The sequence below is a fragment of the Lycium ferocissimum genome, chromosome 3, assembly GCF_029784015.1.
Source record: "Lycium ferocissimum isolate CSIRO_LF1 chromosome 3, AGI_CSIRO_Lferr_CH_V1, whole genome shotgun sequence".
Taxonomy (NCBI): Eukaryota; Viridiplantae; Streptophyta; class Magnoliopsida; order Solanales; family Solanaceae; genus Lycium; species Lycium ferocissimum.
This window is the reverse complement of record NC_081344.1, coordinates 68,483,671-68,501,323: the sequence shown is the minus strand read 5'-3', so window position 1 is coordinate 68,501,323 and position 17,653 is coordinate 68,483,671. Positions and strand designations below refer to the sequence as shown.

Genomic DNA, 17,653 nt, shown 5'->3' with positions numbered 1-17,653 from the left:
CAAAAAGATTGTCTTCCTTTCCTTTTTAGTCTGTCCCAAAAAGATTCACACCTTTCTATATTTAGAACAATTTAACTTTATAAGATAATTTACAGTCACACAAATATCTAAGGCTTGTTTTGGATCATGCATTTCAAAAGTCTTTTTTGTTTCTTAAATTTTGTGTCAAGTCAAATTAAGACAATCTTTTTGAAACGGAGGGAGTATGATATAATATATGAAATGGTAAATTAGTTAAGTGAATAAGTGGGCCAGGCCCACTAATTTAATTGCTGGCCACGTTATATTTCCAAAGGGTAGAGGGGCGCACAGCGAGCATTGACATTTGTTGTGTAACTGCTGATACTGTGAACTTTTTAAAAAATGAGAATATTCAGGTATGTAGTATGTTGTTGACTTTAGGATTTAAGTAATCATGTTGCAAGAGATTTGGTCTATTATAAAGAATTGTGGAATTGGCAGAGAGTTGGTTTCGAATTGTGAAATTGCCATTCTTTTTCTGCAATTAACGTGCAACTGTATAGTTGCTCATTTTTGTTCCTTCGCTCATTTTGTTTCTTTTCTTTCTTTCGTTCGTCCTTTCTTTCTGTGTACTCCATAAATGTTATTATTTTGGGATGTTGGGATTAGAACACACACACACACACACACACACATATATATATATATATATATATATATATATATGCTTGTTTATTAATGGTACTGAGATATAATTTTCACTTTTTAAAAGAATTATGGAATCAAGGTATAGAATGTTGAGATTTAGTTCTGAACCTAAAGTTATAGGATTAGTTTCCCTAGAATAACTCGGACCATTTATTTATGGTATTTGAATAGACTGAGGCTATTGGAGGTTGCGCTCCAGTTATACGGCAAATGAGACTTAAACTCTTAGTTTACTTGTTTTTCATAAAAAGCATATGGTTTGTATTGTATGTATGCATTTAAACCATTTAATTCGTGTATGTGGGCAAGCATGTTCTAAATTGGATAATTTTCAAGTATCTAAAGTAATGACCGTATGAGTCCTTTAGTGTAATTTCGCTTAAATAGATACTTGCTATATATGTAAAGTTTTGAATTGGTATTGATTGAATGTTTGTTCCACTTTATCATATCTTCAAAGAGGCATACTCCGACAGGCCCCATTGGGTTCGGTTGGAGGGAGATGCCAGAATTATAAGTGACCCGGGTAAGATGTGGGTAAATAATGCCCACTCCGGAAGACGGGGTAAGACATGGACAAATACGTACCATGTCCTTTGAGCATAGATTCACATTCAGTGTATTTCATGTGTTGCTTGTTTATGCTTCATGATTTCAGCTTCAACTTCAGTGTTTGTATACATTTAATATACTTGTACTGTTTAATTGCTTTTATTCATTATCAGGGATTTCTAAGACTTGCCCAAGGAGTAAGCTGAGAGTGTGTCGATGATCTTCTTTGGGTCTTTTAGACGCACATTTGTTGATGTTTGTATGCGTGTAGGTGTGGTTTACGACGACCAGGTGGTCGATACCTAATTATTTCAGCTTTCTTCAGTCCAATTCAGTCGAGGTGAGCTACCATTAGATCATGGCAGCCTCTTCTTCTTTAGTTGACTTAGTAGTACTCCGAGCTGCGGCTCGTACTTTTGTATTCAGAGTAGTAGTTTCATGACTTACATTTCATGGGGTTTATGGGCAGACCCAGTATTTGTATTTCGCTTCCGCACTTAACTTATATTATGAGACCTTGAGTATTATTCTTCTTTACATTTTGATTATTCACATGCTTAGCTTAGAGGGTTCGCCTCATGGGTAGAAGCTCGTCAGGTATTCTGTCGCGGCCTAAGTGTCAGAGTTGGATCGTGATAGAAGGGTACCTTTCAGATAGCAAATCATCTTTGACATAGTTAAAAGCGTGTTTTGCATAATGGTGCGGAACGCATTAGCAAAAGGAAAATGATAATTGATGAGGTAATAAAATGAAGTCATGGAATACACCATCAAATAATACACGTCCTTTATTTTTCACATCATTCCTACATTTCCATGAGCAAAAAATATGTATATGTACATACGCGAACACCTTTTGAAAATAATAGAAAATAAATATCAATTTAGGACATGAGGCAAAGCCTGAAGACCAGTATAATTTCAAGCTCAAACTAACAAATCGAAGTTGTGACAATAAACTGATAATGTTTATACGAAGAATTATACGTAAGCTACTGAGTTATACCCAATTCCTGATAATTCGGTTATTAATTGTGACTAATTGTCACTCAACTATCTCAACATACATATTAGATAGAAAATACTAGCTTGAAGAATATCTAGTTAATGGATACATACTAAAGCCTTAAGAGATACCAACCAATTTAGCAACAAACTCATTAATGTTTCTATCAGAACTCCCAGCTTCATCCATGGCCTTTCTTGTTAATTCTCTCAATTTGATTGCATTCCTTCTGATCTCTTTCCCCCTTTCTCCTTCCATAACCTCTTTTATGCAATGTTCCACAACTTCTTGTGCAACAACACCCTTTTCATTAGATTGTGCCTTTATTCCAATCTCCCAAATATCCATCACATACTTAGCATTTGTACATTGATCAGTCCATATTGGAATTGCCACCATTGGAACTCCCAAACTCAAAGCCTCTAAAGTAGAATTCCACCCACAATGAGTCATAAAACAACCAATTGCTTTGTGTGATAAGACATCTAGTTGTGGACACCAAGTTACCACTAGCCCCTTTTCCCTTGTGATGTTCTCTAAAAAATCTTTTGGAATTTTAGGCTCTTCTGATTCTCTAACTACCCACAAGAACTTGTAATTGCTTTTCTTCAATCCACAAGCTATCTCCTTCATTTGCTCTTCTTTCAATTCAGCCATACTTCCAAATGAGACATACACAACAGACTCATCAACACATTCACTTAGCCATTTCATGCAAACATCAGTTTTAGGCTTGTACATGGTGAGACCATATGATTTATCATTCTCAAGTCTTTTGTCCACATACATGGATGGTATGGTTGGTCCAATAGTCCTCAACGGCAATCTCTCTGCTATCCAATCTACTTCCTGTTCATAATTAAAAAAAAAAAAAAAAAAAAAACATATAAATGAACCTCATGTAGTAAATAGGAAAATAAAGGGGCACCTCGGTGCACTAAACTTCCGCTATGCGTTGGTGAGGAAAAGGGTCGGATAGCATTTGATCTATTTTGTACACACTCTTGCATTTTACGCAAGAGGATGTTTTCGTTGCCTGAACCCGTGACCTCCTGATCACACAGTTGCAATCCTTACCTATGTTGTTCGAATCCCTCGAAAACGCCGTAGGGTGTGTTGGATCCTCCAAAAGTGTTAAATTTTGAAGGATCCGATACAAGTGCGACGGCATTTCTGGAGGATCCGAGCTACATATTTCCTTACTGTTGCGCCTAGGCGCCCTTTCAAGTAGCGAATTAGTTAAGGGGAAAAAGAAAAAAAGAGAAGAAGAATGTGAATACAAACATGTTTCTCCAATTCATATATTGTGTTGCAAAGGATCCAATCAGCTTCTTGGATATTAGAGAACTGATCTACCAGCATCTTCAAGAATGGTGGATAAGATCCCAAATCATTAACAAAAGATGGCAAGTCAGAGGGCACTAGGGGAGGCAATCCAGGGAGCAAAACTTGAGGCCCTTTAACAGGAAGCTTTAGCTCTTTTTGTTGGATATGATAGAAAATGTTTTCAAGTGCACATGACATAGTGAAGAAAACTGCACTCACTAGTCCAAACTTTTTGGCCACATCAAGAATCCAAGGCATGAATGAGTCATAAATGACACAATTTACAGGGTTTCCTTTGTTTTTCAACTTGTCAACGAGTTGAGAGAGAGTTTGTGATCCAACTTTTTGGTAACTCTCCAAGTAGGTTTCAATAGACTCAGCAGAAAAAAGTCCATTCACCTCATCATATCCATCAGAAATTGGCTCAATTGTGATGGAACTTGTCAATTCTTGCATGCTTTTCTTGAAGATGAAAAGGGTGGGAGCAAGTGTGATTTCTATGCCTTTGTTTTGTAACCTTTTGGAGAACTGAAGCATTGGATTTATGTGGCCTTGAGTTGGAAATGGTATTACCAAGCAATGGATTTTGTGAGCTAATATCCTCCCTTCCTCACCCATTTTCTTTGATTTGCACAAGTCAATGTTAAAGTCCTCTCTCTTTATGTAGAGGATAAAAGGCAGATGCAGTGTAGTTCTCAGCATGGGTAGGCATGGTACGGTATTTAAAACTTCGGTATGATAATTTTGATTTTTGATTTCTAAAAATACTATACCATTCTGCGTATCAAATTAATTCGGTATGGTTCGGTATTTTAAAGTTCGGTTTCGGTATTTTATGGTACGGTAAATCGGTACCATAGTTTGTCGACTATTTACGTATACTTTATATCGTGGAGAATTATGGCTTGACATTTCTTAAGAAACGTCTCAATTATTATACTAAACACCTTACACATGTAAAAATATTCAAAAGAAAGTACAAGCAATCCCCTTCATAAATCAATTACACAAAAAATACATTTAAATCAAAATAGAGTAGTCAAAGTTCCAACATTTAAGCAATTAGTTTTCTAATAATACTAGTTTATATATTTGCTAGTATTTTAATACTAAGATATATGAATTGTCTATGTAATTATATACTTCGGTATGGTATTCGGTATTTCGATATTTTCTTTATGAATACCGAATGCCGTACCAAATATCATAATACCAAAACCGCGGTATAAAAAATTTCGGTTTCGGTATGGTAATCGGTATCTACCATACCATGCCCACCCCTAGTTCTCACGGTTCAACCGAATTCAATATTTTTTACGCGAGTATAAATATATACGTGAAAATTACTCCCTCTACGAGAGTCAAATTATATAATTTTCGGTGTGAATCGGACAGAGAAATCTTCAAGTTTTTTTAAACAAAGTCTACATGTTTAGAAACTATTTCCTCTGTTCCAAAGTAAGTGTCGTTTTAGCTTATTTTACGCCCATTAAGAAAGACAATAAATGCAATGTATAATTAACTAAGTTAGCCCTATCTATTAGATGTTTCTTAAGAATTTAGCACTATTAAGAAGAAGTGGTTTTTAAATATAAGGGTATAGTTGGAAACAATTACTCCGCACTATTTTTTTTCTTGAATACTTAAAGCGACAATTATTTTGGATAATTTATTTTTGCTAAAAAGACACTTATTTTTGAATGGAGGAAGTACATTTAAAAGTACTGTACTTCACATATAGTACATATGTTGAAGCTAAATCTTTGATTGCAGAAGCAATAGAAGGTGATTGGAGATATGTTTAGTCGTCGGCTAAGAAGTAAAGACGAATTTGAAATATACGGAATGACGTATATATATATATATAAGAATAGGGTATATTTACAAAATATGACAATACTTTTCAGTTCTAAAACATAACCATAGATTTCTTACAAAACATATACGAAAATTTACGCTCAAGGCTTAAAATTTTGTGTATGAAAACTGTACGAAATGTGTATATCTCGCTCAAAGCTTAAAAATTTCGTTCAAAATTTTGTGTATGGAAACTGTATGAAATATGTGTATCTGGCTCAAGGCTTAAATTTTGCTCAAAATTTTGTGTATGAAATATGTATATCTCGCACAAAGATTAGAATTCTCACATTTTTCGTATATGACTGTATAAAAACGGTATGCAATATGTATATAACTGTATAAATATTGTACAAGGTTCATGTTAGCTTTTTGAAAATTTAAAACAACTACAATAACATTGGATACAACTATTGTACAATGTTAATACAAATTTAATATTGTTTATGTACTTGGCATGCAGAAAATAAAATTTAAACATATCATATATTTATGGGTTGTATGTATATGAAGGGTGAGCTGTGGTTAATGCAATGCTAGTGGTGGCAGTTGTGAGATTCGATTTTTTTTTTTTTAATTTATGATTTTGAGAGATTCGTTGGAAAAGGGAAAGGGATGACAAAGAAAAGAAAAGGGACAAACAACAAAAATGGCTTGCTGCAATCCAAATTCGTTACATCGGTGGAGTTTTCGGAGGAAACACAGAACGGAGAGAAGGGAAAGGAAGGGTTGGGGAGCTCTGTTCCTAGATTTGTATGAAATAGAGAACAGGGAAAAGGGGGAAAGGGTGGGCTTTTAATTTTTTTCAAATTTGTTATGTTTTGTAATTAAGTTGTTATGTTTTGTAAATAAGGAAAAACATCCTTATGTTTTGTAATTAAGAGTCTTAACTAGTATTATTAGGTCATTTTTCCTTATTAAATATCAATAACTACATCTAAGTTTTGAACCCAAAATCTCAAAATATAATAATTTAGATTTTGTCCTTCAAGTGTCTTTTTTGTGGGAATAAGTTTATATTTTTGCATCATAAAATTCAAAAGTTATGCCCACGTCCTTAAAGAATTTATGTTCTGTTAGGCATAAGTTCGATTTTGAAGGACAAAAATTAAAGACCAATCCATATTGTTGCTCCCAAACGCACACGCAAGTATACACGATTGTACAAGTAATATAGGATTTAAACTTCAGATATCATACTATACACGATTGTACAAGTAATATAGGATTTAAACTTCAGATATCATACTCATAGAGAGTTATGATTAACCGTAAACTAAATTAAACTAATGCTAATTACCTAGACAAGAAATAAAATTCAAATTTATATTTATAAACTAAATAAAAATAAAAGAAAGCAAATAATGAACTTCAACCAAGAAAGAGCAGATTTTTATCGGAAAAGAGATAGATCAGTAAATTTATGATCGGCTGCGCAATCCGGTTGAGTGACCACTAACAATCCGTTAGTGCTTGAAATCGTTACACTTATGGGTTACTAGTTGACGGGTTGATGTTAGCTTTATGAGTATCTTTCGAGGTTGCTCGCAAGCATGTAGATCTTCTTATAATGCTTTATATTCCTAGCCATTGGTAACAAACGCGTTTCTTATAGTATTCAACAAGCGAGGCTAAAGAATATCTTTCTAACTTCATTAGTGAAACGATTAATCGAACAAGCTCTATTTATTCTTATTACGCATGCAAATTCTCTATCCTGGATTCATTCACACGCGCCATGATAGTGTCTAACTATTTTGTCAAATAATCAAACAATTAAGATCAAGAATAAATAAATAACCCAAAGATGGAAAATCAATAGATATAAACGATAATCAAACGTCAAATTTCATGTTTGGACCAAAACCCTAGAACTAAAGAGTTTAGCTCCACATAGACATGGAGAAAAAATAACAAATCATCGGAATAAAAACGTAGAAACGAGTAATACAGAGAGAAGGTAAAATCCTGTAACTACGGCCTCTACGGCAACTCCAAGCTCTCTCTAGGTGCAAAGTTGTGAACTCCAAATTTTAAATTTTTCAAAATTATGTAAAAATCCTATCTTGTGAATTATTTATAATTGTAAAAAAAAAAAAGGCTAAATAAATTAACTGAGTTCAAAATAAAATAGGAAGAAGTAAATTCCGAAAATTCTTTCTCGCGTGGCGTACAAGCATTTTTCCAGAAAACTCTTTTTCCGCCGCTTTGTTATCACTCAATTTCAATTCTCGTTTTCCAACTTTTGGTTGTCCTCAATTTGGGGGACAAACACATCTTACGTGTCCCCTATGTGGTCCCCTTTTCTTTTTCTTTCACTTTTCATTGAATTTTGCTCCAAATTTCTTCCTTTGCATACTACTTTATTTCTACATAATATAAATACAATATTAAGCGGGACTCATTATAATTTATATTCAAAAGATAATTAAAAGTAATAAAATATAAAGTAAATAATGAATAAATATATACATTTTAGGCCAAACACAAGCAAACTGTGCAATTTCTTCTGGAGCAAGTCACTCGAATGCCCCTATCTTGGGGTTGTCTTTAATTTTTGCTCCTCAGATCGATAGTCTTTAATTTTTGCCCTACGACACTTAAAGTAATAAAAAGTGCTCGAAAATATCCATGACATCAAAAAATTAAAAAAATAAAAGAATTTAACATACACTTATCTATGACCTAATTTCGCAATTTTCGGGCAAAGTTACATAGAAATTTTGTCTTGTCTGACATAATTTTTGTAGGAATTAAGTTACCCGGCATAACTTCATTTTTACAGAACTTATGCCAGATAAGAAAAAATTTCTATAAACTTATGCCGAGCGAATTAATTACTAACAACTTATGCCGGATAACTTCATTTCTACTGAACTTATTATGACGGACAAGGCAAAGTTGAAACTTTGCCTTGCGATTTTTTTCGACTCTACTAGGGATCGAACCCAGAATATTTGATTTCGTAAACTAGCAAATAACGATACTTTAGCTCACAAATTTTTATTAAATGAGAAGCCGGCGCAAAAATTAAAAACCAATCTCTGTGAAGAGCAATCCGAGCAAAAAGAAATTATTTTCTTCTCCTTTAATGATGAGAATCTAAATAATGGCACATCAAATCTATATTCTGAATTAGTTACGAGCATATAGAGTATAAATAATGGCCCATCATATTTATTTCATTGATTTATTGATCTCCAGGAAAATCAGCTAACGCCAAGTTGCTTGCTATACACCACAAGATTTTTTATACTTTATTACAACCCATGTTCCATAAAAATCTCTCTTGAAAAGCGCACATCCTCAGATCCAACTTTAAGAGTCCGGAACTAAAATGTCCCCAAAAAAAATATTTTGAATCAAAATATTCCAATAAAAAAAAATATTACGAAAATACTTTTAGCGAAGTAATTTACTGCGCTAAAACAGTTAACGGAGACGGTTCAGTTAAGCGTTATAGCGATAAATTCTTTGCGCCATAGTGTTCGTCTTTTTTTTTTTTCAGCTTCTTTTGGTTAACCCTTCTTTCGTTACACTTTAAACGTCTTTTCTTGACCATAGATTAATCATGCTTGGGGACCCCATAACTTCAATATTTTATAGAGAACCCTACTTATTTTTGTGCGATTAATAAGGTAGGATCAACACATTAAGGATACACAAAAGTTCGGATGACCGTTTTAGAGGTTGAAAAGTGCTCGAACGCCATTTTCGTTTTAAGGCTCGGTGACATTAGCTTGAAGTTCTTTACGAATACTTAAACTTGTTCATTAATAATTAATCAAAAGTTAGTCAAAATGGCAAAGATTCATACAAAAAAAAAAAAAAAAACTTAATTAAATTGCATCATTCATAACTTTGAGTAGATGAAAATACTTAATATACTAATATTCTTCAAAATAACAGCATAATGATATATTAAACTTAAAACTAAAATCACAACATTCTTAATCATCATCAGAGTACAAGTCCAAAATATCGTCCTCAGAAAATATTGTCGGTTTCTTAAGACACATCTTTTTTCGGTAGCAGTTAGTTCTCTACCGGTTGATGATGCTTGTTCTTCGGTCAACTTTAGCATGTAAAATCTACATCGTCTTGCTAAAGCATCAAGTTGTTTTCTTTTCTAATCCTTTGCACGACAAGCTCGCAAGTTTCGGACCTACTTGAGGCATGGTTAAGGAGTACCTTGTTGGGATTGGAGCGTTGAGATTTTCCAAGTCACGAACAAGACGTTCGATTCGCGAGCCGATGTGACCATTCTCGGCGTCAACCGCAATAATATTCCGCGGATCCGAATATTTCCCTTGCGTAAAATCATCATTACGCTCTATAAGAAGGTGGGGGATTTAGCTCATCTAGTTTGAAATCACTAGTATCGCTCGAAAAGCCGTTATGATTTGAACTCTCTATCATCAATGCTATTTGGTTCTTTTGGAAGGAGTAAAGACCAAGGCGGAAGTTTCTACTACCCGACATTGAATATGGTGTAGTCTAATAACAAAGAAAGGGCTACTTATATAGTTGCAAACCCCAGTACCTGAGGGGGGGGGGAGGTCTTTGACCCTACCTACTTGCCTTATTGTAAGAAAAATATTAATCTTAAATGGACATTTCACGGTCAAGAATCCCACTTGGATCTAAATCTTGTGCTACCATATCCTACCCTATGGTAACATATTTGCATCCGATTGTTCTCTTCGCGAAAACGATTAAGAGCCAAATTAAACTCTTATGGAGTTCCGCGAGGCATTGACATAGCATGTTTTTTGGGCGTTTAAGCCTACTCGCGCTAACTCGTGCTCCGTCTTTGCCGCAACCTCCCTAACACGCCAATCCCGCTCTTTCCGTCATTTTATTATTGTATTCTCGATTGAATCTATCGTTGGGGTTATTTGAGTAATGAAAATCATCATCATCTAGTTCGCGAGTCCTACCCATTCTTCAATATATTTCTTTGGAGTGAACGATATAACACGACTAATATCTCTAAACTGGTCAAAAAATGACATAGTAGCTCAATTTTGTGTGGAATGTTGTATGGTTGGTAACAACTATTCGTCATATAAAGTTTGATTCGAATCATGACGTTTTTACGTTTGACGATTGAGGTGACAATATGGTGCGGTGGTATAGCGCGGTAAAATAATGCGTTATGCCGGTATAACGCATTAAATTCTTGCGTTATACTTATCTATCGAGTGCATTAACGCGGAGTTATTTCTTTGTATTATATCTTCTTTGAATGCCGCCATAACGCATTTATTTCATGCGTTATGCAACTCTCGCACTTAATTTGATTTGACGTAACACCGCAAGACATTGTAATTGCTTGCGTACATTGGTTCTATATTCAAACTTCAAATCTTATAAATACGAGTTCGTATAACGAAAAAAAAAAGCAAAAATTCAAAGTTTTATCTAATTTTTGCGTTTTGTATTCCTCCTAAATTATTCAAAATATGGCAGATGTTCCAAGAATTAGAGTTTCTTTATTCTGGGACGGACAAATTATATTCGAGGAAAATAATTTGCGCTATGATTCTTTCCCAAAATACCATGTTAAGTTTTCACTTGACTTAAAATTCTCAAAACTACTCCAAGCCTTGTATAATAGACTACAAGTTAGTAGAAGTGATTTTGATCTAAATGTAATTGGAAAATATCCAACATCATTTACGCCGCAAGGTGTAACTAGTTATGGACAGTGGTACATTCAAGACGATGATTCCTTGACTGATTTTTTGATGGCTCCTTATGATTATAGGAAATGCATAACTTTAAACGTCCTTGAAATGTATATAGAGAAGGTCCCCATTAATCGACTTGAATTCATGGCTAGGGCTCCTCGGGAAGCCCGAAATAGACCTCGTCGGGAAGCCCCGTCTATAATTGTGCCGAAGTCACTCAGCGGAACCTACTTATCAACACAATTACCACGACATGAGTACCTATGAAAGCATTTTGACTAGCCAAATGCCTCTGGATAGTTTAAGTCAGCAATTTGACGGGCAGTGGTAAATATTCATTTTTTACATTATTATTATTATTATTATTATTATTATTATTATTATTATTATTATTATTATTATTATTATGTGTAGTGGCACTTGAATGCTACTAATGATGTCGATTATATTATTTAGGAGTTATACACGATATGGATCATATCGGACGGTCTCTCAATCGGGATGGATGAATCGAGTTGAAACATCCTCACCTATCTAACAACTCAAAGCGATGGTCCTTCATCAAGTTTCGGTGCGGTTGATTACTATCGGTACGTCTATTTTTTTTAACATCAATAGTGTTATTTGATGTGTAGTAGTTAAAACACCCTAATTTCTTATGTAGGGAGAATATGGTGGTTGCGCCAAATTATAGGCAAAGGCGTGCTATGGATGGTCGTATTATCCGATTATATAGTGACATCATCCGGCGATGGTGAGGAAATACATAATGCGGAGAGCAAAGTGACGATGAGATTGAGGTTGGAACTAATCATCAACATCAAGTAGAACTGTTGCGAGACATGATGAACAGTCCGGCACACGAGGAGGAACTAAATTCACAGCGACCATTTGAACAGCAACAGTCGACTCCGGTTCAGCCGCAAAGCCAATTTCAACAAGAAGAGTCGACCCGATTGGTGGCATTCCGATGAGATCCCCTATTTTGATCATCTTCAAGATCGCCCAGATGCCTTTACTAGGGATGATGATCATATTCGGCGAAGTTTGTGGAAAGATCCAGTGGATCTGGTAAAACAAAAGGCTCATATTGAAAAAGGGATGATTTTATTCCGAAAAAATCATTGCAAAGGGCTGTTAAGATTTATTGCATCCAAGGGATGAGGGAGTTTAAAGTTGACGATTCCACACGAAAACTTTGGCGATTGGTCTGCAAGCGAAAATATCAAGGCTGCGAATGGATGCTCCGTGGTAAGGAAACTGCTAAAAAGATGTGGACTATTTCAAAGTTCTACACAAAGCACACTTGTGATATGGGTGACCTCCCAGATGATCATTGCAATCTAGATACTAATTTGATTGCGCGTGTATTAATTGGAGACATTAGAGAAAACCCAAGGTATCCTCTTCGCCTAAGTTTATTTTATTTTTGGTGTTAATATAATGTTCCTTGTTGTTATATGCTGATATTTCAACTTTTTCGGTGTACCCTATTAAAGATTGTATTAGAGCGAATCTGAAAGTATATAGCAAAACTGTTACTAGGAGGAAGGCGTATCTTGGGCGTAGGCATGCACATGAAATAGTCTTCGGCAATTGGGAGGGCTCTTTCAAGACGTTGCCAAGATACATGGCGGCTCTACAACACTTCAATCGAGTCTTGTTGTTGAATGGAAGCTCAAATCGAAGCTTTGGTGTGCCGGTAATATTTTTGATTTTGTATTTTGGGCCTTCAAACCATGCATTGATGGGTTTGCTCATTGTCGGCCTATAATATCAATAGATGGAACACATGTGTACGGGAAGTATGACATAAACCTGCTAATAGCAGTTGGAATGGATGCAAATGGAGCTATATTCCCTTTAGCTTTTGCAATTGCAGCTAATGAGAGCATTAATACGTGGGGTATGTTTTTGGACTACTTAAGGCAACACGTTATTAAGGATCGCATGGGAATATGTGTGATATCGAACGGACATGCGGCATATTGCACAATATGTTCAATTTGCGGGGGTGGCCACCACTTGCCTACCATCGTTATTGTTTAAGGCATTTGAAGGCAAACTTCCAAAAGGCATATCGAATCGACACTTTGCAATTGGATGTGGGCGGGCGCGCGGAAGCGTCGGGAGAAGAAGTTTAACACTGAGATGGACATTATTAGGCGGGCGAATGAGGAAGCTTTCCTTTGGTTAAATGCAATTGATAAAGACAAATGGACATTACACCGGGATGAAGGTAGGCGATGGGGTATGCGACGACAAATGATTACGAGTCATTCAATGGCTTGTTCAAAACGCACGGGGACTACCGTCACCGCAATGGTGAGAATGACATTTAAGCGGGTTGTGGAGCGGTTCGTCGTAGATCAAAAGAGGCCAAAGCACATGTACGACAAAGGTCTAAGATGGATGCCAAAACCGTTAAAAGCTGATTCGAGTACCACAAATATAAGGCTCGAAACATGACCGGATGGAGTACGATACTGCCGGAGCGCGTATTTGAACTCACAAAAAGTGTGCATCAAGGTAAAGGAGGTAACGTTCACACAATTTGTGAGATTCCAAGAACATGCACGTACGGCAAGTGGCAATCATATCACGTACCATGTTCTCGTGCCTTCAAGTGTTTTATCACAATGAGAAAGAACGCCTCTCGTACATGGCGAGGAATATACGGTTGAAAATTATGCAAGAACGGGAAGGTTCTACCCAGTAGTGAGAGTTATTGGCCATAGATCAATTTTCAATGGTTGCAAATAAAGTATTTATCAGTAAATTCGAAAGAATGCATACTCGCATATTCATAATGAAATGGATATTCCACCGGGGAGATACACTCGAAAATGCTCATTTTGCAATTATGTTGGTCATGATAAGCGCAAGTGTCCGTTACGACATGATGGTCAAACTACACCTCGCGGTGGAAGTACCTCTCGTGGTGGAGGAAACTTTAGTGGTGGAAGTACCTCTAGTGGTGGTGGCACATCTCGCGGTGGTGGCGGAAGATCAACTCAAGGGCATTAATTGATGAATGTTTTTTAAGTTTTTTCTTACTTTGATGATTGTATTTTTAAAAGTTTGGGTTTCTTATTAATGTATTAGTATGTTAAGTATTTTCATCTACTCAAGGTTATGAATGATGCAATTTAATTAAGTTTTTTTTTTTTTTTTTTTTTTTTTTTTTTTTTTTTTTGTGTATGAATGCTGCCATTTTGACTAACTTTTGATTAATTATTAATGAACAAGTTTAAGCATTCGTAAAGAACTTCAAGCTAATGTCACCGAGCCTTGAAACGAAAATGACGTTCGAGCACTTTTCAACCACTAAGGCCATCCGAACTTTTGTGTATCCTTGATGTATTGATCCTACCTTATTAATCGCACAAAAATAAGTAGGGTTCTATATAAAATATTGAAGTTTCGGGATCCCAAAACATGATTAATCTATGGTCAAAGTACGTTAAAAAGTGTAACAAAAGAAGGGTTAACCAAAAGAGCTGGAAAAAAAAAAAAGACGAACACTATAGCGTAGTAATTTATTGCGCTATAGCGATTGCGAGCTGTCTCCGTTAACTACTTTAGCGCAGTAAATTACTGCGCTAAAGGTATTTTTGTAACATTTTTTTGTTGGGGTATTTTGGTTCAAAATGTTTTTTTGGGGGGGCATTTTGGTTCCGGACTCCAACTTTAATTGATGATTTCATCCAACTTTTGTACTTCAACAGTCTATCTTTAAATTTCCACATTCAAATAATTCTATTTTTATCACAATTTTTTATATATTTTTAAATATTTTGAATTATCAATTGTGGTAAGTTATAATACATTTTACGTAATTTTCAAATATCTAAATCTTATTTCAAAAAACTTGAGGATATTATGTCTGAATTCACGATCAAAATTAAATTGTTTGACTTTAAAATTCAAGTTGTGCCACATAAATTTGGACAGAGGGAGTAGACTCTAACTCTGTCTTCATTTTGAAAAATATTACTCCACTTTCTCCGTTTTAATTTGTGTGAATAATTTTATTTTTAATCAATCTAAAACCAAATAATAATTTGTTATATTTAATAATAATTTAACTTCAAATTTCTCATTTTATCTTTAATAAAATAATTTATAGCCACATAATTTATGAGCTATTTTAGACACAACTATATATATATATATATATATATATATATATATATATATATATATATATATATATAGAGAGAGAGAGAGAGAGAGAGAGAGAGAGAGAGAGAGAGAGAGGATTAGAAAAACTAGACCTACAACCAATTCAAATGGATAATTTAGCAAATATATCAGAAGACTGTAGTCACGACTTCGAAAGAAATAAAGGTTTAGATAGTAATGCATGTTTCTCTTGTAAATGGTTTCCTAGTAGAGATAAAAGAGCAAAATGTAAAAATTATTTTCTAGAAGGATGTATCATGTGTATAGAGAAAGAATTTAAGACAAATATACACAAAGAAGAAAGACATAAAAAAATAGAAAACCCTACTATTAGTATAAGAATAATGACATTAGAAACTAGAATAAACGAATTAGAAACCAGGTTATATAAATTAGAAAAAGGAAAAGAAAAAGAAGCAAATAGCGAAGATGAAGAAATGTGTTTATCTAATATACAACCGCTAAGAACAATACCGAGAAGGTTCAACAATTTTAACTAATGAGTATAGAAGACCATGGAGCCCTAGTATGTAATGAAGATAAAAAATTAGGAACTATAAAAATACTTGCAAGAATTAAAATAGATGACTATGAAATAGAGACATTAGCATTAGTAGATTCGGGATGTACTAAATGTATAATAAATAAACGAATATTTTCACCAAATTTAATAAAAGTTCTAGATAAACCAGTTGCAACTATGCAAATGGATGGAACTCATAATATATATAAACATTATGTTCATAAGGCATACATTAGCTTTATCAACACTTGTTCAGAATTTTATAAACCTAGTTATAAAATGGATAAAATATGGGTAAGAGACTTGAATATAAATATAGATTTCGTCATCGGGTTAGACTTTATGTTACATAACAATGGAAGTTGCATGATTACAAGAGATGGAGTAATTTTTCTAAAAAATATTACTCATACACCAGTACAAGCTCATAGAATTGAAACTAGAATCAGACATAAGAAGATCTCTACTCCAGATCAAATAAACCTGCAAAAGAAAGAAGAGAGTTGTTGTAAAGATTGTCAAGATAACAATACATGTTGTAAAAGCAAAAGAGAAATAAAGAATTTAATTTTAAAAGAAGAAGGAATACTAGACAACGATAATCTAATAGGAAAAAATTGTACTTTAATAGACATAGAAACAGAATTATATAATTTTAAAACAGGGATAGAAAGGATAGGAGTAATAAAAAACCAAAAAGATTTATATAATATAATAAGAATACTAGATGAGATAGAAATTATAGGTGAAAAACCTTTAAAACATTGGAACAATAACAAAATTGTATGTAAATTAGACATAATAAATCCAGAATATATAATTAAAATAGCCTCAATAGAAGCAACTAACCAAGATATAGAAGACTTTAAAGTACAAATAAAAGAATTATTAAATTTAGGAGTAATAAGAAGATCTACTTCTAAACATAGATCTGCCGCATTTATGGTAAAAAATCATAGTGAGATAGTAAGAGGAAAAGCTAGAATGGTAATAAATTACAAAAGACTTAATGATAACACCAGAACAGATGGATATAAGTTACCAGACAAAACAGAACTAATAAATAGAATACAAAGTAAAAAGATCTTTAGTAAATTTGATTGTAAATCAGGATATTGGCAGGTATGAATGCATGAAGAAAGTATAGAATGGACTGCATTTACACGTCCCGAAGGACATTTCGAATGGTTAGTAATGTCATTTGGATTAAAAAAGACTCCACCAATTTTTCAAAGAAAAATGGATAGTATATTTGGAGACTATAAAAGATTTGTCCTAGTATATGTAGATGATATATTAGTATTTAGTAAAGACATGAAAGAACATTTAGGACACCTCAGACAACGTATTTAGGTTATTTGTAGAAAATGGAATAATAATTAGCAAGAAAAAGATGGAGTTATGTAAAAACCATATAAACTTTTTAGGAGTAGTACTAGGAGACGGCAAAATAAAATTGTAATCTCATATAGCTAAAAAGGCCTTAGAAATGCCAGATAAATTAGATAATGTTAAAGAATTAAAATTTTTTTAGGAATAGTAAATTATGCTAGAAGTTTTATAAAAGACTTAGGAAAAATAGCAGGGTCATTGTATTCAAAAACGGGATCAAATGGTCAAAAACACTTTAATACAGAAGATATTAGATTAGTACAAAAAATTAAAGAAAAAATAAAAAATATTCCAGACTTAAATATGCCCCTAGAAACAGACTATTTAATTATCGAAACAGATGGAAGCTTCGAAGGATGGGGAGCCATATTAAAGGCAAAATCAAATAAATATAGAAATAAAAGTGAGGAAAGATATGTGCTTATCAAGGTGGTAAGTACCGAGAAAAAG

The 17,653-nt window shown here is 34.0% G+C and overlaps 1 protein-coding gene across 1 annotated transcript; it reads right to left on the bottom strand.

Moving 5' to 3' along the window:
• Window positions 1-2,231: 2,231 nt before the first annotated feature.
• LOC132050530 (UDP-glycosyltransferase 74F2-like) lies at window positions 2,232-4,200 on the bottom strand. Its single transcript, XM_059441799.1, has 2 exons — window positions 3,512-4,200; window positions 2,232-3,076 (listed from the first exon to the last, which is right to left on the bottom strand). Exons 1-2 carry the CDS (start codon window positions 4,169-4,171, stop codon window positions 2,348-2,350), a joined length of 1,389 nt encoding a protein of 462 aa, XP_059297782.1. The 5' UTR covers window positions 4,172-4,200; the 3' UTR covers window positions 2,232-2,347.
• Between the last annotated feature and the right edge of the window lie 13,453 nt (window positions 4,201-17,653).

Bases quoted from the DNA above. Each gene is read 5' to 3' on its own strand.
- LOC132050530 (XM_059441799.1), bottom strand. From the start codon at position 4,171: ATGGGTGAGGAAGGGAGGATATTAGCTCACAAAATCCATTGCTTGGTA. The intron at 3,077-3,511 runs GTTTGTATTCAC...AATTATGAACAG, and splicing joins TATATGAATTGGAGAAACAT to GAAGTAGATTGGATAGCAGA.